Source organism: Schistocerca gregaria, chromosome 3 (assembly GCF_023897955.1).
Source record: "Schistocerca gregaria isolate iqSchGreg1 chromosome 3, iqSchGreg1.2, whole genome shotgun sequence".
In the NCBI taxonomy this organism is placed as follows: Eukaryota; Metazoa; Arthropoda; class Insecta; order Orthoptera; family Acrididae; genus Schistocerca; species Schistocerca gregaria.
The window spans coordinates 264,063,779-264,087,846 of record NC_064922.1 but is presented as its reverse complement, the minus strand read 5'-3'; the positions used below and the strand labels follow the sequence as shown (position 1 = coordinate 264,087,846).

The window sequence follows — 24,068 nt, the reverse complement described above, 5'->3', positions numbered from 1 at the left end:
CCGCATTTGTAACCATTGCACTGACTGCAAAACCACTTTCGTGATAAACACTAACCTGTTAATGCTACGTACTGATGTTCTTGATGCTAGTGCTGTGCAATGAGTCACATGTCAACACAAGCAACATTACCTTCCTTCAATTGGGCCAACTGGCGGTGAATTGAGGAAGTACAGTACATACTGACGAAACTAAAATAAGCTCTATCATGGAAATTAAGCGTTTCCAGACACATGTCCACATAACATCTTTTCTTTATTTGTGTGTGAGAAATGTTTCTTGAAAGTTTGGCCGTACCTTTTTGTAACACCCTGTAACAGCGTGACAATAACTGAACCATATAAAAGAAAACATAAATCAGTTACCACACACTTTATTCAACATTTAAACGTCACAACAAATGTTCGGAACTACACTACCGGCCATTAAAATTGCTACATCACGAATATGACGTGCTACAGACGCGAAATTTGACCGACAGGGAGAACATACTGTGATATGCAAATGATTAGCTTTTCAGAGCATTCACACAAGGTTGGCGCGGGTGGCGACACCTACAACGTGCTAACATGAGGGAAGTTTCCAACCCATTTCTCATATACAAACAGCAGTTGACCAGAGTTGCCTGGTGAAACGTTGTTGTGATGCCTCGTGTAAGGAGGAGAAATGCTTACATTCACGTTTCCGACTTTGATAAAGGTCGGATTGTAGCCTATCGCGATTGCGGTTTGTCGTATCGCGACATTGCTCCTCGCGTTGGTCGAGATCCAATGACTGTTAGCAGAATATGGAATCAGTGGGTTCAGGAGGGTAATACGGAACGCCGTGCTGGACCCCAACCGCCTCGCATCACTAGCAGTCGAGATGACAGTCATCTTGTCCGCATGGCTGTAACAGATCGTGCAGCCACGTCTCGATCCCTGAGTCAACAGATGGGGACGTTTGCAAGACAACAACCATCTGCACGAACAGTTCGACGACGTTTGCAGCAGCATGGACTATCAGCTCAGAGACCACGGCTGCGGTTACCATTGACGCTGCATCACAGACAGGAGCGGCTGCGATGGTGTACTCAACGACGAACCTGGGTGCACGAATGGCAAAACGTCATTTTTTCGGATAAATCCAGGTTCTGTTCACAGCATCATGATGCTCGCATCCGTGTTTGGCGGCATCGCGGTAAACTCACAGTGGAAGCGCGTATTCGTCATCGCCATAATGGCGTATCACCTGGCGTGATGGTATGGGGTGTCATTGGTTACACGAATCGGTCACCTCTTGTTCGCATTGATGGCACTTTGAACAGTGGACGCAACATTTCAGATGTGTTACGACCCGTGACTCTACCCTTCATTCGATCATTGCGAAACCCTACATTTCAGCAGGATAATGCCCTGTATATGCCGTTCTGAGCGCCATCAAATTGAGAAGCACTGGAAAACCCGTTGTTAACTGTGTGATTCGTTCCAATGAAACAATGAGAAACAGCATATTCGTAGCAAAAGAATTACTGTAACTTTCGTATTATAAGAGTAGGCTATTTGGAGGCAGCGACACACTGAAGATCCACCCAAAACGCACTGTTCTTCGTACAATTTGTTATAATTAAATTTCAATTAGTAACATATCTACGATTAAGGTTTTCAGCAAGGCGTAACATAATATGAATAAACTTAAGGATTGTGTCGTTTGTATAGCGTAATGAGTTGCGTCAATGTCTTGTAGAAATGTTCGTCAAGGCAATGCTAAGCTCCTTGACACTTCCATTTTTTTCTTATCATTTGCGTTTTTATTAGGTTCTGATACTTTATTATTAGTTTAATATAGGTATATACTATAATATTTGATGTTATGTAAATATAACTTAACCTTTTTTGAGGGGTGACTTTGTTCGATTGGCTTAATCTACAGGAGAGCTTGCGCTACTTGTATAAAGATATTTTGCTCCTTTTACTTTTACGCTTCGTAGTTCACATGTTGCAAAGATTCTGCTACTGGGTAGGAACAGTGCTCAACTAACACTGACCTTAGGATTTTACTAAAATGTGGGAATGATGAAATAATGTTTATCTTAGGCGGAGAAGTATCCCAAATTTGTACCGCAGTGTTTGTATTGGAGATGTTACTTTCCTTTTCGTGGACGATTGAGGAAATGTACGTTTTAATAGAGCTAACGTGGGAATTTTACGCACGCTCGTTGAGTAAACAATGTGATTTACGAACTAGAAACATCCCTCAACTGCCGCTGGAGTGTGTTGCGATCGCGTATACAACGTTGGGGCCCACATACCGTATTCACAAGTGGTATCGCTCCTGAGCGTTCAGGAGCACGTTGAACTCGGCACGCTCAACGTTAACGTTCGACAGCACGGTCCGTGTGCCGTCGGCTTTAGCCTTGATGACAGCTTCCACTCTCGCAGGCATACGTACAATCAGGTGCTGGAAGGTTTCTTGGGGAATGACAGCCCGGTCTTCACGGAGTGCTGCACTGAGGAGAGGTATCGATGTCGGTCGGTGAGGCCTGGCACGGAGTCAGCGTTCCAAAACATCACAAAGTTGTTCTATAGGATTCAGAGAAGGACTCCGTGCAGGCCAGTCCATAACAGGGATGTTATTGTCGTGTAACCACTCCGCCACAGGCCGTGCATTATAAACAGGTGCTCGAACGTGTTGACAGATGCCTTCGCCATTCCCGAATTGATCTTCAACAGTGGGAAGCAAGAAGGTACTTAAAACATCGATGTACGCCTGTGCTGTGATAGTGCCAGGCAAAACAACAAGGAGTGCAAGCCCCCTCTATGAAAAACACTACCACACGATAACCCAACGCCTCAGAATTTTGCTGTTGGCACTACACACGCTGGCAGATGACGTTCACCGGGCATTGACCATAGATAGACGCTGCCATCGGATCGCCACATTGTGTACCCTGATTCGTCACTCCACACAACGCTTTTCCGCTGTTCAATCGTCCAATATTTACGCTACTTACACCAATCGGGGCGTCGTTTGGCTTTTACCGGTGTGATGTGTGGCTTACAAGCAGCCGCTCGACCATGAAATACAAGTTTCCTCACCTCCCACCTAACTGTCATAGTACTTGCAGTGGATCCTAATTAAGTTTGGAATTAGTGTGTGATGGTCTGGATAGATGTCTGCCTATTATAGATTACGATCCTCTTCAACTGTCGGCGCTCTCGGTCAGTCAACAGTGAGGTCGGCCTCTACGCTTTTGTGCTGTACGTGTCCCTTCACGTTTACACTTCACTATCACATCGGAAACACTGGACCTAGGGATGTTTATGAGTGTGCAAATTTCGCGTACAGACGTATGACACAAGACGCACCCAATCACCTGACAATGTCCTAAGTCATTGAGTTCCGTGGAGCGCTACATTCTGCTCTCTCACGGTGTCTAATGACTACTTAGGTCGATGATATGGAGTACCTAGCAGTAGGTGCCAGCGCAATGCACCTAATATGAAAAACCTATGTTTTTGAGGGTGTCCGGATACTTTTGATCACATAGTATATGTATTAGATATCTTATTGTTATGTCACCGTAAAAGAACCTTTAAGACATTCTGATGTAGTAACAGCCATCAATGTTTTCTTAATCACACTTTAGCTACGTAATTTTTATTTCAAAATCTCGCGTACAGGCACAGTAGCCGTAAACGCTACTTGTGCCCGGATTGTCTCGCTGTTAATACGTGCTGTGGAAATGGATAAGACTGTTCCTCGCTTCGTAGTGAAACACTCGCGAGGAACATCGTTAGGCGACAAAAAATTTGTTCTTAATGTATTTCAAATATTCAAATGTCTGTGAAATCTTATGGGACTTAACCGCTAAGGTCACAGTCCCTAAGCTTACACACTACTTAACCGAAATTATCCTGAGGACAAACACACACACCCATGCCTGAGGGAGGACTCGAACCTCCGCCGGGACCAGCCACACAGTCCATGACTGCAGAGCCCTAGGCCGCTCGCCTAATCCTGCGCGGCTTTAATGTATTTCACAAGATTACAGAGAAACATCAGCCCTGACATTTTTCAAGAAACAGTATGTAATAAAAATAAGAAAACGTATTTCAGTTGGAGGATGTCAGGTCAAACACCTTTCAGCCGTCTAGTTTCCAAACTTGTTTTATTTGGCTACCAGTTTCGGCGATTTACTACGCCATCTTCAGGTTGCTGACCGACGTGTAGGAATATTCCACCCCGGTTCTGGTCAAAACAGGTGCCAGTAATACTGGTATTAGTAAATTTTTGCTTGCTATAGCAAGCACTTCAACCATCATAAGTGTCGGTATAATAAGCAGAAATCTACTAATACCAGTATTGTTTTCCCCTGTTTTGACCAGAACCGAGAGGAAATCTTCCTAGCCGTCACTGTTTGAACCACAACCGAGGTGGAATCTTTCTACAGGTGTCTGAAGATGGCGTAGTAAATCGCCGAAACTGGTAGACAAATAAAACAAATTTGGAAACTAGACGGCTGAAAGGTGTTTGATTTGACATCCTGTATCGAAAAGCAGAGTCCCGCAACCATCCCTGAAAAGATGGAGATACAGAGTATTTTAGTTGTGTTTGTGGCGTAACGATAGTGTCGTAGACTGATATTCGTGTGTGCTGGGGGAAGGAGGTTCGAAACTCGTCGTGGTCTATAATTTTTGTTTGTTCTATCTGAGTACCTAAATCAATTAAATATGAAATTCATCTATATATCATACTTACCTCATACTTAACCACCATTATTCAAGAAAAATGCATATCTTCCAGTTTCTAATTACATATCGCACCAGAAATTCTGGTTTTAGTTCCAAATACGTATACATTCTTAATTATCGAAGAATAAACATGATTACAATTAAAATTTTTGGAAAAAATGAAAAATCAAATACTGTTAAATTGAACTATTTTCTAAGACAGATATAGTCTCACACGAGCCAGAGTGACAGGTGTCGTAGAAACATCGAAAACAATAATTTTCGCGGCTTCGAGCACACTGTACCAATACTGAATTATTACAGTTGTCACCTTAGAACTGCACTCTGAACCCAATACAATTGATTTAGAGCCAAGGTACGGGATCTGACGGGAGAAATCAAGGCATTTAAGGTGGAACTAATGCATGAAGCTTTGTGACACGTCCTTGTCGAATATGGCGGAACGCCGAACAGCACGCCACAAAAGAGGAGGAAGAAATGTGGATTTCTTGGTGTTTTGGGATTCTGTTAGCGACCGCCTCATTATCAACGTACCGGTACTGAAATGTATTCCACGGAGTCCGGAGGCGTTCAGAGATTACCAGATGACTGACTGCAATAACTTCAATGGCTTCAATGTTTCACTACATGGAAAATCAGCAGTGAGCTTTTACGGCACACATCGGTCATGAAGAAAAATTACCCTTGTTAAAGTCAGGAATTTTCATCATTCTTGTTTTTGATTCCAATACTATGTTAGCTAAGACCGAGAGAATGTTATGTTTTCCGCCCGGTTACCTGAGAAACGTATCGCCTGAGTTTTGCCATGTATTATTTCCTTCTGCTTAAAAATAAAAATTATTAAAAGCTGTATATTTCTCTGCTTGTCCCTTTTTACATCTTTACTGTAGTTGTTGACATCACTGCAGATGAGTTGGATTACTTGCCTGGGCAGTGCTGTCGAAGTTAAATGCGCCGGTAAAGCTGTGGTCCCGTATTTATCGCTGAGTCGATGTACTTGTAACGCACAGCATTGTCGTATCCTGATTGTCGTATTTCACTGTTCTCGAGACAGCTTGGCTTCCGCTCCACGTGAAACGAAACCCAATGAGGTTTCAGCAAACGCGGAGGAATACATAGTCTAATGTTTACATATTTATTCTTATGATGAACAGAGTATAGCTCTCCAAGCAGTGAGAAGTCACTCACATCCATCGTAAGGATATTGATAGTACTTAATTATTTTTCTATTTAATTAACGAAGTAGTTGCTATATTTTTGTGTTCCACGCATTAGTAAATTACCTAGAGACATGAACTACTGTGAAATAAATGTAAAGAGAGCCAATCTCACTGATTCAATGACATAAGCTACAACTTATTCATAAAGAAATACTTTCGAATAAGTGGATAATAGTGGTTTATTCCACTGAAAATATGAGAATGTAAACGCAGGGTGTTCAGAATTTTCCGTTACAAACTTCTAGGACTTGTAGAGGGGAGTGAGTACATAATATTTCTGCCCGCCCGGTTAGCCGACGGCCTAACGCACGGCTTTTCGGAGCGGTAAGTAGCGCCTGGTCCCCGGCACGAATCCGCCCGGTGGACTTATGTCGAGGTCCGGTGCGCCGGCCAGTCTGTGGGTGGTTTTTAGGCGGTTTTCCATCTTCCTCGGTGAATGCGGGCTAGTTCCCCTTATTCTGCCTCAGCTACATTATGTCAGCGATTGCTGCGCAAACAAGTTCTCCACGTACGCGTACACAACCATTACTCTACGACGCAAACATAGGGGTTACACTCGTCTGGTGTGAGACGTTCCCTGGGGGGTCCACCGGGGGCCGAACTGCATAGTAACCCTGGGTTCGGTGTGGGGCAGCGGAGGGGTGAAATGGACTGTGGTAGTCATCGTGGGGTTGTGGACCACTGCGGCTGCGGCGAGGACGGAGCCTGTCCGTCGTTTCGAGATCCTCGGTTTACATACATACAACAACACAATATTTTGAATGGGAACCCTGAAAACATGGCCGGCCGAAGTGGCCAAGCGGTTCTAGGCGCTACAGTCTGGAACCGCGCGACCGCTACGGTCGCAGGTTCGAATCTTGCCTCGGGCATGGATGTGTGTGGTGTCCTTAGGTTAGTTAGGTTTAAGTAGTTCTAACTTCTAGGGGACTGATGACCTCAGAAGTTAAGTCCCATAGTGCTCAGAGCATTTTTTGAAAACATGTCTGCTATTTATGTGTAGACATGGTGTGGAGTAGTTACATCGTATCAGGTGATGTCATTTGACCTCTGTCCTACTTCTCTGGCCTGTTTCGAGCCTTATTCGTATGTCTGCGAGCGTTAGAACAACATGGCTGAGTGCACGTTTCTAGAATACAACGACATAATCGTGCTGAATGCCGAAGCTCACAGTAACGAAAGAGCTCCTCGTCGCCTTTATCAAGATCGTTCTCCACAACATCCGAATACATCGCGTGCCCTTTCCGACACACTTACGCAACGGCTGCAAGAAACGATGCCTTCACCGTCAGCAGGCACACTGTGGTGCTCCAAGGAGACGCCGCACACCAGATTAGCTGAAGCTGTATAACTCCACGTCGAAGGGAACCCATCAATGAGTAGATGAACAATATGTTTCGCTGTTTATAAGAGAAACTGGAAAAGAGGTGATGTACTTAGTCACGCCTAACCGAGTACTTACAAAAGTGGTCGCTTTAACAACATGTTTTCAAATGTTTGTAGCACGGAGATGGTGCGTTTCTGGACATGGAATCCAATTCAAAACATTACCTCCTCAGTCTCCTCTACAATTTCTAGAAGTCTGTAACAGAAATTTCTCAATACCCTGTTTTTCGTGCATGAGGAGCATTGTTTCTAACGTTGTCTGTTCTTATTACGATAGGCACTTCCATCGACACTTAAAATTTTTTTGTGGAGTCTAATGATCTGCCCATTCTTACAGATCACTCAACTTTCTAATACACGTGTAATTTTGTAAATGTAATTACAGGGTGACAGTTATTGAATTATCTGAAGAAAAACGTAAATTACGAGGGTCGGTCAAAAAGTAATGCCTCCCATTTTTTTTCTACTTAAAAAAATTAAGTTAAGTGAAAAATTTGAATTTGGCGCCATTCCTCAAACCTTCTGCAATCCACTGCAGTAGTAACTTTCTGTGTCAACAGGTGGCAGCACAGCAGAAGTTTGTAAGATGGCCGACATCGATGTTCGTGATTGAATTCTTGAATGCAGAAGGTGAAACGCCCATACGCATTCATGAAAGACTGAAGAAGGTGTATGGTGTTGTGACAGTGGATGTCAGCACTGTTAGACGATGGGTTCGTTGTAAGGAAGCTGAAGGGCAAACACCGTTGACTGACGAAAAGCGGAGCGGCAGGCCGGTGAGTGCAGTGACTCCACACAACATTCAGCAAGTTGATGACATCATTCGTGGTGCCCGTCGGGTGACTGCAGATGAAGTGTGTCGCATTATTTCTCTTAGTAAAGGCAGTGTGATCACGATTATTAAACAATTGGGGTACTCAAAAGTTTGTGCACGGTGGGTTCCAAGAATGTTAACCGATCAGAATAAAGAGGCAAGGAAAACAATAGCCTCCCAACACTTGCAGCGCTTCCGTTTGGAGGGAGATGAGTTTCTGAAAAAAATTGTCACCGGGGACGAAACATGGGTGCATTTTTTTGAACCCGAATCAAAGAGGCATTCAATGGAGCGGCGTCACACAAGCTCGCCGAGGAAGAAAAAATTCAATACTGTGCGATCGGCAGGGAAAGTTATGGCAACAGTTTTCTGGGATACAGAGGGTGTGATTCTGGTTGATTTTTTGGAGCAGGGATGCAGAATAAATTCTGTTCAATACGTCACAACCCTCAAAAAACTTAAAGCACGTCTTCAGCGAGTTCGCCCAACAAAATCAATGGCAGATGTTCTTCTTTTGCATGACAATGCAAGACCACACACCAGTCGTCACACCTCTGACGAGATTGTCAAAATTGGATGGGGAGTTTTGCCTCATCCCCCATACAGCCCTGACCTGGCACCATCAGACTTCCATCTGTTCGGGCCACTAAAAGAAGCTCATCGTGGGATTCATTTTGAAGATGAGGAGGCCGTCAAAACATCCGTGCGTCAATGGCTTAGGAAGCAGAGCTGTGATTTTTACCGTGCTGGGATACATGCCCTTGTTCAAAGATGGACCAAAACTGTAGAGATGGGCGGAGATTACATTGAAAAATGACAAAATGATCCTCAATGTTGTGGTTTTCAACCTATGTAATTGCATTTAAATTTCCTGACAATTAAACGTAGAAAAAAAATAGGAGGCATTACTTTTTGACTGACCCTCGTAGTTACAAACTACGGCGTGCACACACTTTAATCTTTAATCAACATGTAAACGTCACTACAAATATTCAGATTTAGGTAATGACATGTTCGATAATGCCTGCCATCTTTGGCGATGATGTGGCGCAGACGAATGGCGAAATTCTGCATGACCCAATGAAGTGTCGTAACTTCGATGCTGAACATGACCTCCTGAATGGCTGGTTTCAGCTCAGCAATGGTCTTGTAGTTATTGCTGTACACCTTGTCTTTAACGTAGCCCCACAAAAAGGAGTCGCATGTGATCAGATCCGGAGAGTATGGCGGCCTATCGAGGGCCTATGCCAGTGCTCTTTGGGTACCCCAGAGCCAGAATGCGGTCCCCAAACTGCTCCTCCAGGACATCAAACACTCTCCTGCTTCGATGGAGTCGAGCTCCATCTTGCATGAACCACATCTAGTCGAATCAGGTTCACTTTGGATAATGAGGATGAAACCATCTTCCAAAACCTTCGCCGTATCTTTCGGTATTCACCGTGTCATCAGAGAACATCGCACCGATTATTTCGTGACTGGACACTGCACACAACCCGTTGACGATGAAGAGACTTCTCGATCGCGAAATGTAGATTCTCAGTCCCACAAAAGCGCAAATTTGCTTATTTACGAACTCATCCAAATGAAAGTGGGCATCGTCATTAAATCAGATTGCATGCGCATTGTAATTTCCATCGTACCCCGCCGGCAACCGCGCAGTTTGAACTTACTAATGCAAAGTGTTAAAAAGGTATGACGATTTTATTGTCACCCTGTATCTTTGCTTGAAAGCAAATTGTTGAAGGTTCTCGCCGTTTGTAACTCAGGTGTAGCAACAATTGTCGAAATGTTATCACCTGTGTTGGGACTCAATTCATTGCTTTTGACGTTTTTTTATCATGCCTATGTGGTTTTCCCTTCAGCTATAGGTGTTCTGGCACATTTGCTGCTTTAAATAATGCAGATATTACATTCCGTACAGACTTCCTACGTTCCACACTCACTGATTAGGCAGGAAGTGTAGCGAATATAATTTCACGTTGTTGCAAAAGGTCAGGTCTTTCGGTGATTACTGGTAACTTTTAGTTATTAAATGAAAATGACATCCTTCAGTAAATATCTGTGCGTTACAAGAAAATCGTAAATAAAGTGTCCTGTAATGTACGGTTTTATACGTGTCAGGTTCCTTAGGAAACAAAAGAGTGACCAATGTGATGTCATTCTTTACGTATTTTCAATTTTTGTGGCACTACATTTGCTGCATCAAAAACTATGTCACAAATCAATACAAACCGTAGTATTCACAATCATTCCATATCGTATTCATAAGAGTCACATACTAGCCGCTTGGTGCGCTGCTACAGCAATGGGTAACAAAAACGAGACGAAGTAGCGCCATTCGCCAGTGTTATGTTAGATTAAGTTAAACTATCGTCGGCAGCTGACTGGCAACAAGAGAGGGATTCACGGGAGTGAAACCCGTTTACAGACTTCTGGGAACATGCTACAGGTCTACCAGTCCATCTCGTTTCCTTATTGACTGATTTAAAGTCTCCCATACTTGTGCTCGTTTTGCAGTAAACGTAAGCTGGTTACATCGCATTGTGTTCGTGATTATAACTTCTTGTGCTTAATGCGCGCCTTGAATTGTATTGTAAATATGTTGCTCGTATTTCGTTTGATTTCTGCTCGCATTCGTAACTCTGGGCGGAGTAAATTATTCCAGATTTACTTCTGTTTCATATAATACAGAAACTGGTTTCGTAGCATGGTGTTCCGTGAACTCACACGTATTTCTTACTGCTTACCATTTCGTGTGTGAAATGCTTCATTTAAATGCATTGTAACTATATCACTTGTATTCGACTTTATTTTCTTCACATCCGTTTTTCGTACTTTTTCACATTTAATGGAGAAATCCCTGTTAGCAGCTTATGACAGAAATGGTATTCAATTTTATTACACAAGGTCACGGAATGAGCATGTAATTCTGCTTTGAATGGTGTGGAATGAGGCTACTTTATTACATCTTGTCACAGGATCACATACTGCACTCATTCCGTGACAAAATTTAATAACGTTGAGCACCATTTCTGTCACAAGCAGCTAACATTTATTTCTCCAATAAATACGAAAAAATACAACAATAACGCCTGCGAACAAAAATATCGTAGAATAGCAACAATATACTTACAATACATTTAAATCAGTTTACAAACATACTGTTATGCAGTATAAGAAACAAAATCAAGTATGGAATCATTTACTCCACTCAGTATTGTCGATGTCTGCAAAAATCAGACTACGGGAAACATTCTTCAAATGCAATTCAAAGAGCGAAATACGCACAGCTTCTGTGTCCTATAATTTCGGATTTTTTTTTTTTTTTTTAGGTTTTGACATTAGATAAAGTGCAGTAATTTCCACTTGATAATGGCCATACGACCGAAACTTCCATATTGGGTTTTACAAATAACAAATTCTAGTCAAAAGACGCTCACGATGTCATTTACAAAATTTTAAATGATTGTGAACCTCAACCAAGAGAAATTAATCGTAGTTTTTGATTGAGATTTCTTGAATATACACTGAAGAGCCAAAGAAACTGGTACACCGGTCTAATATCGTTTAGGGGCCCCGCGAGCAAGCAGAGGTGCCACAGCACGACGTGGCATGGACTCGAGTAGTGTCTGAACTAGTGCTGGAAGGAACTAACTCCATGAATCCTGCAGGGGCTGTCTATAAATCCGTAAGAGTACGAGGAGTGGAAATCTCTTCTGAACAGCATGTTGCAGGACATCCCGGATATGCTCAATAATGATCATGTCTGGGGATTTTTTTGGGAAGCGGAAGTGTTTAAACTCAGAAACGTTTTCCTGGAGCCACTCTGTAGCAATTCTGGACGTGTAGGGCGTCGCATTGTCCTGCTGGAATTGCCAAAGTCCGTCGGAATGCATAACTGACATGACAATGACATAAACAGGTGATCAGACAGGATGCTTACGTACGTGTCACCTGCTATTCCCGTATCTTGACGTATCAGGGGTCCCGTATCACTCCAACTGCATACCCTCCACACCATTACACAGACTCCACCAGCTTGAACAATCCCCTGTTGATATGCAAGGTCCATGGATTTATGAGGTTGTCTCCATATCCGTACAAGTCCAGCCGCTCGATACAATTTTAAACGAGACTCCGACCAGACAATATGTTTCCAGACATCAACAGTCCAATGACGGTGTGACTGGCCCAGGCGAGGCGTAAGGCTTTGCGTCGTGCAGTCATCAAGGGTACAGGAGTGGGCTATCGGTTCCGAAAGCCCCTATCGATGATGTTTCGCTGAATGGTTCCCACGCTGACTCTTGTTGATGGCACGGTATTGAAATCTTTTTCCGGCCGCTGCGATGTCGGAGATTTGATGTTTTACCGGATTCCTGATATACACGGTACTCTTGTGAAATGGTCGTACGGGAAAATCCCCACTTCAACGCTGCCTCGAAGATGCTGTATCCCTTTGCTCGTGCGCCGACTACAACACCACGCTCAACTCACATAAATCTTCATAACCTGCCATTGTCGGACGAGGTGGCCTGCTACGGTCGCAGGTTCCAATCCTGCCTCGGACATGGATGTGTGTGATGTCCTTAGGTTAGTTAGGTTTACGTAGTTCGAACTTCTAGGGGACTGATGACCTGCCATAGTGCTCAGAGCCATTTGAACCACTTAACCTGCAATTTTAGCAACAGTAACCCATCTAACAACTGCGCCAGACACTTGTTGCCTTATATAGGCGTTGCCGACCGCAGAGCCGTACTCCTCCTTTTTAGATATTTCTGTATATGAACTGGCTTGTCCGCCTCCGTAGTTCAGGGTAGCGATACCGCCTACCACTTAATGGAGCCCGGGTTCGATTCCCGGTAGGGGACTGGGTGTTGTGGGTCCATCATCATTTTCATCATCATTGACACGCAGGTCGCCGAGGTGGCGTCAACTAAAAAGACTTGCAATACGGCGGTCGAACCCCGAAGGGGGCATCCCGGCCAATAAATGCTTTCATTTAATTTGAATACGCTTGCTTATATCAGCTTCTTTGGCGCTTCAGCGTATTACTTTGCAAGCTCACAAAAATCTTCGTGGTGCAGGCACGTACTTTACCACTAGACTATGAGGTCCATCCGAATTGTAATAAGGGTCTTGAACTAATTATATACACTTAAGAAAAACGCAAGACGAAAGAATCATCCGAATGGGACGGAAATCGGCAGATGTGACGTACTTGTAGAGACAAACAAATGATTACAATTTCACAAAAAGTGGATGATTTATTTCAGAGATGTTCACATATTAAGTAAGTCAAGACGTCTGCGTTCAACTCTGGCCCTTAGGCAAACAGTCATTCGGTTAGGTTGTTGGATACCGTCCTGGGAGATATCATGCAAAATTCTGTTCAATTGGTGCGTGAGATCGCCAGAATCCCGAGCCGGTTGGATGGCACCGCCCATTACGTTCATCACCTTCCCAATTGAGGAGAAATCCAACGATCTTGCTGTCCACGTTTGGGTTTTGCAAGCATGAAGACAAGTAGCAGAAAGTCCGCGTAGCAGGCATTATCTACGCCCCATTTCGTTGCTTTTTATGGCACGCTACCCTGAGTTTACATTTCAGCAAGATAACGCCCGCCCGCACACGGCGAGAGTTACTACTGCTTGCCTTCATGCTTCCCAAACCCTAACATGGCAGCATGGTCGCAGGATTTCTCCTCAATTGAGAAAGTTTGGAGCATCATGAACAAGGCCCTCCAATCAGCCCGGAATTTCGACGATCTGACGTGCTAATTGGACATAATTTTATCTTGATATCTCTCAGTAGAACATCCAACAACTCTGTCAATCAGTCCGAAACCGAATACCTGCTTGCCATAAGGGACAGAGGCGTTATTGACTAGAAATATGTGAAGCTCTTTATCTTGAGCAAATCGTCCAATTTTTCTTACATTGAAATCATTTGTCTCTCTGCATATGTACATCACATCTACCGATTTCCATCCCATTCGGATAATCCCTTCATGGCTCATCTTTTTTTTTTTTTTCTCCGACTGAATTTTTATATACCGCAAGATCAGAAATACTTACACTCACAAAGACTGGGAGGCGCGGTCATTAAGGATACGTCAGTCATTTGATGAGGTTATAAATTGGTCCCGTCAATGATAAAGCCGGTTCAACTGAAAATTCAGCGTCCTGGAGGACAGATCGAGGGAGAAGAGGTAGAAAACTGCGAGATCCAGTTAGTCAGACAGTGAGTATACACATTTGGGCACTCTGTGAGCAATTTTAGCAGTGAGTTCTTTCTTGAAGGAGATTCAATAGAGTGGGCAGTGAAGAGAGAGTGACGAGTCAATGAGTTTGCTATCTGAAGGGATGCCAGCCTATTGCCGACTCAGTCCTTGGACTCTGAGCCAGATCTCTGCTGTGTTCCATTGTTTTTCGTCACTTTGTAACTTATACTTTCCCTCTCCATACTGAATGGATTTACCTTTCAGTCAGGTACTTGGACCTGTAAGTATGTGACAGTACTTTTTCGTGTCCGACCTCAGCCTCCAAATGTTTTGCTAACGCTGTCTCTGCGAGACCTTCTGACTGGTTTGATTCGGCTCACTACGAATTTCTCTTCTGTGCCAACCTCTTGAGGTCAGAGTACAGCAGCCCTATCACCCTAGTCTTTAGTTATTTGCTAGATGTATTCCAATTTCCGTCTTCCCCTATAGTTTTAACTCTCTAAATTTCCCTCAAGTAGCAATGAGACTATTTCCTGAACTCTTAACATATGTGCTATCGTCCTGTCTCTTTTCTTGTCGGTGTTTATCGTCTGTTCTTATTTTCAGTGATTCTTCAGAGAACCTCCTCATTCCTTAGCTTATCAGTCCACTTAATTTTCCACACTGTGCTTCAACATTCTTCTGTAGCGCCACATCTCAAACGCATCGATTCTCTTTTGTTCTGTTTTTCTCACAGTCCACGATTCGCTAACATACAATGGTATGATCCAAATATACTTTGTCAGAAATTTCGTCCCCAAGTTAAGGCCTTGTTTGATACTGGTAGACTTCCCTTGACCAGGAATGCTGTTTTCGGCTGTGCTTGTCCGCTTTTTATGTCCTCCTTGCTTCGTGCATCATAGGTTATTTTGCTTTCAAGATAGCAGAATTCCTTAACTTCGTCTATTTCGTAATCGACAATTTCGATACATCCCGCTGTTTGCATTTCTGCTACTTCTCATTAGCTTCGTCGGTCTTTGGTTTAGTTTCAGTTCATATTCTGCACTCATTGCATTCAACAGATCCTGTAATTCTTCTTCTCCTTCAATGAGGTTAGCAAATGTAATGAGCGAATCTTAGGGTTGATATGCATACATTCTGAATCTTAATCCCATCCCTGAACTTTTCTTTTATGTCTCTCATTGCTTCTTCGATGTACAGATTGGATAATAGGGGCAAAAGACTACATTACTGTCTTATACCCTTTTTAAAAACAAGCACCTCCTTCTTGGTCTTCCAATCTCAGTCTTATTTTTCCCTCTTGTTTTTGTACATATTGCGTATAACTCGTCTTTCCCTATAGCTTACTTCTCTTTTTCTCTGAATTTTAAACATCGTGCACCATTTTACACTATCGGATGCATTTTTCAAGTCAACAAATCATATTAACGTATCTTGATTTTCTTTCTTTCTTTTCTTTCAGTCCTGCTTACCATCATCATGCGCAACGTCAAGACTGTGTCTCCGGTGCCTTTACCTCCCCTAAAGCCAAACTGATCGCCATCTAACTGATCTTGAGTTTTCTTTTCCATTCTTATGTACACCTGTTATTCTAGTCAGTAGCTTGTATGCATGAGCTATTAAGCAGATTGTGCGAAACTTTTCCCATTTGTCGGCTCTGAGCACTATGGGACTTAACATCTATGGTCATCAGTCCCCTAGAACTTAGAACTACTTAAACCTAAGTAACCTAAGGACATCACACACATCCATGCCCGAGGCAGGATTTGAACCTGCGACCGTAGCGGCCGTGCGGTTCCACACTGAAGCGCCTAGAACCGCTCGGCCACAGCGGCCGGCCGGCTCTTTCCATCTTCAGAATTGTGTGGATGATATTTCTTCGAAAACCTGATGGTATACCGCCGGTATCGTACATTTTACAGACCATCACGAAAGACGTATTGTTGCCACTTGCGCCAATGATTTTAGAAATTGATATGGAATGTTACCTATCAGTTCTGCCTTATTTGATCCTAAGTCTTCCAAAGCTCTTTTAAATTCTGATTCTAATACTGGATTTCCTGTCTCTTCCCTATCGACTCCTGCTTCTTCTTCTATCACGTCATCAGACAAACCTCCCTCTCATAGAGACCTTCAATGTGCTGTTTCCGCCTATCCGCTATCTCTTCTGCGTTTACCAGTGGAGTTCCTACTACACTCAATATTGCCGCCCTTGCCTTTCATCACCACAAACAATAAAGCCCACGACCACAGACACAGAAACGCCGCCTTGGCCGCCGCTTGAAATAAAAAGATTACGGCGGGTGATCAGTCAACGCGGAAGACGGAATGATTCTTTAAACCGTCCAGACTGTCGCCTCAAAGCCGGCGAACATGAAAGATGAAAGCAGTTAATAGTGCTTACATGATGAAGCACATCATGATGTTCTCTACCTAGCTTGAATTTGTTGCGAATCTCTCTCCCAGCGCAAAGTTCGAAGAGATTGGAAAAGAAAATCCAGGTGACTTCACTCTATAAAAAGGGTAAAAGAACGGACTTGTAAAATAACAGACCAGTATCATTAAGATCGGTATGCTGTAGAATTATTGAACAAAGTTCGAACATTATAAATTTTGTAGATACAGAAAAGCTTGTGTCCACAAATCATCCACGGCCTTAGAAAGCATCGCATGTGCGAAACTCGGTTTTCCCTTTTCTTGCACCATACAATGTGCCCTCCTGCAGGCTGCTAATTGGTGGTCGAGCATGCATAACAGATTCCCACATATGTGAGGGGCTCGAATATTTCTTAAGACATAGAGCCCAGTAAGTTTTCCTGGACGGCGGCTGTTCATCAGAGACCAAGGTATCATCAGACGTTTCCCAGGGAAATGTGGCAGGACCGCTCTTGTTCTCCGCATACAGAAACGATCTGACGGATAGGGCGGGCAGCCGTCTGCAACAGTAGGAAGGTAATGAGTATTCTGGATCAAATTTCACCTTGGTATTGCTGTTGCCTACACGCAGGGTCAGCAGCAGTGACGTCTCAAAGTCACAATCCTGTCGATGTACCATGCTACAAGCCATGTCCGTGTCAGCGACAACCCACGTCCATTGCCCCTACCCCTCCCCTCGTCTCCAACCAATCACAGTGAATATTAGAAATGAAACAGCCAGTCAGAAACCGAAGATGGTGGAGCTAGTTCAATTGTGCTTATACCCCTATATCCCCTCCCCTCCCTTCCTGCCAACCACAGTGTAGTATTAAAAAGACGTGTGAAAATGGCACCATGTTGCGTTATTTCTGTGTAATTTACGAAAATTTTCGTGAAGTTACAATGCATAATGTACCACCTCCCTTCCCTCTCTTACAGTCGGAGCCTAGTATTTTAGTTGCTATTAAAATGAAAGAGCCAACTACAATGTAAACCCAATCAAGCTATGCTCAAAAGGTTCCAAAGGACCTGAATTATCTATAAAAATATGTCATGCACTTAAAAAAGAATCTCAGTTGTATTAATGATTAAAATGTTGTCAACTATGTTTTCATTGCTGACTTTAAAAAAAGTCGTTTACTGGGCTGGCTCACCAGTCGTGTAAGTAAATTTCATTGAAAGCTAGACATCATTTGCAATGGAATACTGGAATGAGTATATAACAAACTCTCTATAAATAACTAAAAGCAACATTTGGGTATAAGGTGTAGTTAATAATTAGTAAATGTAGTTACTAAGATAAGCTTTACTCTAAATTCTGAAAACCCTGGCAAACTTGAAACAAAAATCAACTGCTGATATATGCCCCAGTTTTTATTGCCACCAACAGATATCAGCAGGGTTAAAACCTTCAAATTTCAATAGGTGTACCATAGTGTAAGACACAACAGAGCTTCAAATGAACTATTTTTCATGATTTTAATGTTTGTCAAATGACATAATATCGTAAAATATCTGCAGAATATATCAGCAACACAAAAAAGTGAAATGCTTATTTCTAGTATCACAATGTTTATGTTAAGAATCTCGACATTACTTTCCACACATGTCTGCCAAACTCGTGTCTATAAAACATGATCGTGAAATCTAAAGTATGTGGCTTGGGACGGGAAGCAAAGAAAAATATAAGTCATGACAGTTATTGGAAATGATTGAGACATATATACCATAGCGTAATGCACAAATTAATCATTTTAAATTATTTATAATGTTTCTCAACTGTCACAATATGCTAAAATGTCCGCAAAAACACGTCATCAATGCAAAAAAATGTAATGTTTACAATGCAATGGTATCTAAATACGTTAAATGTAATCATTTCGGTCATGAGTGCGTTTTTCATCACCAATTTAGAAGGGGAGAGACGATAATGCAGCACTATAAAAAATATAATTGATTACTGAAAAGCCTTGTCCAATTGGAACTATGGTTCTCTAAAATTATAATCACCTTCACTTACATCTAAGAGAAACACCACTACGCCATCACACACAAAACACGCCTTTAGGAAGGTAGCGAGTAAGAATGATTTTTTATCACTTCGATCCTAGGCAATAAGAAGGTATCTTATTAGCACTTAAATTGCAGAACGACATGATTTGTTTGTACACGCTCATGAGGCGACCAAAAATGGTGACAGAGATGTATCATTTCCAAAGACTGTGGCAGGGACGATATATTGAAAGTAAATAAAATTATTTATCACTAATCGAGTACAATAAGACACACATATGCAGAATGCTTATAACAATATGCAAGTACAATTATGTGTAAGATTTCGCACACTTTGCGCTCACAATGTACCTTCTAATCAAATATTCGCATATCTGAACTCTCTGTATTACTTACTCGAATACACACAGTTCATATATTAGAACTACTGTCAAAAACTTTTAGGTTAAGCAGAACTCGTTAATGACGAAATGTTGGTAGATATAGAACACTTATTAGCTCTACATTATAATTAAATATGTCCACTTCTAAATTGACTGCACAGCTTATTAAGACACACACAGCTTGCATACTTATAGTGATACAGAATATCTCTACGAAAATTCGAGCAAAATTAAATATTAGATGTAAGATTATGCACACTTTGCAAGCATAATGATCCTTCAAATTAAATATTCCCAAATTTAAACAGTCTGTATTTAGGTATTTCGCATGCTTTTGAGAACAGTTCAGATGGAGCAACATTTTAAATGGCATTTTTATTTTAATAGCAGCTAAAATACTATGTTTTATTTAGAGCAGAAGGGAGGACTGTGCTACATTATGCAGTGTGCGCCATTTTACGTAAATACGAGGGTCGGAACTTAAATAGTGCCAACTGTTTACTCACAACCGATACAAAAGAGTTACATGTTTGCGCCTGATACTGTCCTTCAAAGTAGTCATCAGCGTTGTGTAGAACCCGTTGCCAGAGATGTGGATGGCGTAGTATAGCGTTAGCAGAGCCTGTTCTGTTGATGGTGCGAATGGAGCGGTCTACTACCTGTCGAATCTCTGGAATAGTTCTGAAGCGAATGCCACGAAGTGGTTCCTTCATCTCTGGAATCCAATCAAAGTCTCAAGGACTTAAGTCGTATTACTGTTCGTGTTTGTAGCGTCACCTGCGACAAGCTTTGCGAAACAAGTGGCGACACTTTCTGCGCAACTCACCCATCATTTAGCACGACAATGCGCGGGCGCATACAGCGCAAGCTGTGGATGCTCTGTTCGGTCGATGGGACTAGGAAGTACTGTAGCATCCGCCATACTCCCCGGAGTTAAGTCCTTGTGACTTTGATTTAATTCCAAAGATGAAGGAACCACTTCGTGGCATTCGCTTCAGAACTGTTCCAGACATTCGACAGGCAGTAGACAGCTCCATTCGCACCATCAACATAACAGGCACCGGTAACGGTACACTACGCCTTCCACATCGATGGCAACGGGTTCTACACAATGCTGGTGACAACTTCGAAGAACAGTAACAGGTGCAAACATGTAACTCTTTTGTATCGGTTGTGAATAAATAGTTGCCACTATTTAAGTTCCGATCCTCGTATCACGTAAATAATGAAACTTTGTGCCGTTTCTACGCATCATTTTAATACTATAGCCTGACTGGTTGGAAAAGAAACAAGAGGGGTTGTGGGAGTATAAAACACAATTGAGCTACTTCCCCAACTTCGATTTTTGATCAGTTGTTTCGTTTTTAATACATTACTGCGACTGGCTGGAAGGAGAAATGGCGAGTGGGTGGAGCATAAAGCACATTTTAACTAATTCCACCGTCTAGGATTTTTGATTGCTTATTTCATTTTTAATACTTCGCTATGACTGGCTAGAAAGAGGAAAATTGGGATGTGGCAAAAAAGGGCAACTGAGCTAGTTTCACAATGTTGGATTATTCACTGGTCTTTTCAGTGTTAATGCTTTGTTGTGATTGGTTGTAGATATAAGTGATAGAGGGGTGTTGCTTTTCACTGATAGGTAATATGGGCTTAGCTTGAGACATCAATGTTCCTGCCCCTGCATGTAGGCAACCCCAATTCAAAAGTCAAATTTGTCCCAGTACCCTCATTACCTTCTTACTTGTAACTATTAGCTGATGATACTGTGTATATGGGCAAGTATCATCGCTGAGTGACTGTAGAATGATACAGGAAGAGTTAGACAGTATTTATATTTCGTGTGATAAATGCCAGCGTACTCTAGGTGTAGAAGAATGTATTTTAAAGCAGGCGAGTAGGAAAAACATCCTTTTATACTTAGAATACAGTAATTGTGGAGTGCAGGTTGTTAAAGTCATATCGATTAAATATCTAGCCGTAACCCAGAATGAGATTTTATCTCTGCAGCGGAGTGTGCGCTGATATGAAAGTTCCTGGCAGATTAAAATTGTTTGCCGGACCGAGACTCCAACTCGGGACCTTTGCCTTTCGCGGCAAGTGCTCTACCATCCTTTTTTTTCGTTGTTGATCGGTTTAACTCAGTTTTTTTTATCACAGAGGCCTGCTAACCCTCTGACCGAACTCGCTGAGCTACCATGCCGGCTTACCATCTGAGCTACCCAAGCACGACTCACGCCCCGTCCTCACAGCTTTAATTCCGCCAGTACCTCGTCTCCTACTTTCCAAACTTCACAGAAGCTCTCCTGCGAACCTTGGAGAACTAGCACTCCTGGAAGAAAGAAGACGAGGTACTGGCGGAAGTAACGTTGTGATGACGGGGCGTGAGTCGTGATTGGGTAGTTCAGATGGCAGAGCACTTGCCCGCGAAAGGCAAAGGTCCCGAGTTCGAGCCTCGGTCTGGCACACAGTTTTAAGCTGCCAGGAAGTTTCATGTAGGCGTAATGTTGCAAGGCGATATGAAACGTAACGAGAAGACAAGGACGGTTGTAGGGAAGGCGAATGTTTAATCGGGAAAATTTGAGAAACGTGAGGCTTGTCTACAGATGAGACCATGGATAGAACACTGTTACAACCTACTCTTGAGTACGGCTCAAGTATTTCGGATCTCTGCCATGTCAGATCAAAGGAAGACATCGAAGCAGTTCAGATTTGTTACTAGTAGATTTGATTAACACGAGAGTATGTTTCATGAACTCGAATGAAAGCCCGCAGAGGTAAGTGTGCGTTCTTTCCGCGAAACATTATTGAGAAAATCTAGGGAGCGGACTTTGCGGCTGATTGCAGAACGATGCTACTGCCACAAACGTCCATTTCGCGCAAGGACTGCGAAGACAAGGAAAGAGAAATTAGGGCTCGTACGAAGGCAAATAGACGGTCGTTTCTCGCTCGCTCCATTTATGAAGCGAACAAAAAAGGGAATGGCTCGTACGGGTACATGAAACCCTCCGCCATACATCATCCGGTGGCTTGTGGAATACGTATGTAGATTTAGATGTAGAAGTTCACCAGATGAATGCACCTGACAGAGTGTGTCTTCACAGTTTTTGGAGAGCACCTTATCTGGGGGTGAATCGTGAGTGGTGTTACCTGGTGAAGGCCGAGGCGAGCCCGCCGCACCACCAGTAGCAGCGGAAGCGCACGTCGAGGTCCAGGCAGCAGCACAGCCGCCGCCTCAGACGCTGCAGGTGCAGCGGCAGCGCCGGCCAGCGCATGCGAGGACACGACAGCGCGCTCGCCCGAGGCTCCTCGGCCCTGCCGCAGCAGAAATGTATCACGTGTAGTATATCGATGTCTCCGGGAAGTAATATCGATATTTATACTACAGAATTCTACCATTGTATCGATGGTTATCTATACGTTTGCCTGCCGATGACATTATGATAGTGCTGGAGACGGCAAAAGACCTGGAATGTAGGATAAACGGAATGGACAGTACCTTCAAGAGGGATTATAAGATTAACGTCAAAAAAAGTAAAACAAGGGTAATGGCAAGTAGTCGATTTAAATGAAGCGATAGACTCCGCACAGGATACGGTGGCCGATACGCAGTCACCAGTTTTCGCCCAAAGCTCTGGGCGAGTTCATTCGGAAGGGGAGGCGACATGTGTTTTCCATAGGGTTGCCATACGTCGCAGATTTCGCGGACAGTCCGCGGTTTTATGTTCGAAGACGGGTGTCCTGGACGAAGAGGAAAATGTCCGCGAAAAAAGTGGCTAGTAAGCAAAAAAAATTTTTTTTATATATCTTTTGCCACTGGACACCAATCGAGTATTTCATAATTCCTGCAAACTGGACGATAGCCGTTGAAACCTGTGCTGATATTCCGTGTCACTTCAGAATCGCTCGGCTATTTTCAGAACCGACTGTGCAAGCAGTCCACTAATCGATTCTTTGCGATTGTTTCAGTTTTCCGCTGTTGGTTCACAACGTCTTTGCTGTCGGTATCTGATATTCTTTGGTCATCTAAAGTTAAGATTCAGCTGTGCGAAGAGTACTTCTGGTGTTTTTATTGCACAGTTTTGAAATTTAAAATGTCGAAACGAAAAGTATATTTTCGAGAAGAATATATTCATGTGTTTTCAAATATTAAACGTGGCAGAAACGAACATGAGGCTATTTGCAAAGTGTGTGAGTAAGTACAATGCATTGTACATATTGTAAGTAGGCTGTTTAGGTTTTTTTATTGGTAACGCCGCCGCCACGTATATATATATTAAGGTAAATACATTGTTTGTTCTCTATTAAAATCTTTCATTTGTTGACTCTGCTTATCAGTAGTTAGTGCCTTCAGTAGTTTAAATCTTTTATTTAGCTGGCAGTAGTGGCGCTCGCTGTATTGCAGTAGTTCGATTAACGAAGATTTTTGTGAGGTAAGTGATTTGTGAAACATATAGGTTAATGTTAGTCAGGGCATTCTTTCGTAGGGATTTTTGGAAGTCAGACTGCGTTGCGCTAAAAATATTGTGTGTCAGTTTAAGCACAGTCTTGTATAATTGTTCAAAGAGGACGTTTCACATAGGCCAGTCTTGTATAATTTTTCTAAGGGTACGTTTCAATATGTAACACTAAACAATGCCTATCATTTGTAGAAAGCATACAAGTGAGTATTATAATTGATCAGATTACTCGCCTGTAAGTGTTTAGAAACCAAGTCTCTCGTAATTTTATTTTCTGGCGATAGTTCTCAGTTACTGAAAAAATATTTTCACTGTGCCATCAAATTTAGTTTTCAGGGTGACCATAGAATGAAAGAGCTCTCAAAAATGTGTGTTTTGAGGCGTAAAAATTAAGTAGTTGTGACACTTCGAAACACAGTGCAATAGATT

General features: G+C 42.7%; 1 protein-coding gene across 6 annotated transcripts in view; it reads right to left on the bottom strand.

Moving 5' to 3' along the window:
- The window catches only part of LOC126354141 (uncharacterized), a 331,010-nt gene that overhangs the window by 39,070 nt on the left and 267,872 nt on the right, over positions 1-24,068 (bottom strand). For all 6 annotated transcript variants that reach the window (XM_050003547.1, XM_050003548.1, XM_050003545.1 and 3 more), the window contains exon 7: positions 22,330-22,494. In XM_050003547.1, the coding sequence (XP_049859504.1) occupies positions 22,330-22,494 (165 nt within the window). The remainder of the gene's footprint in view (positions 1-22,329; positions 22,495-24,068) is intronic.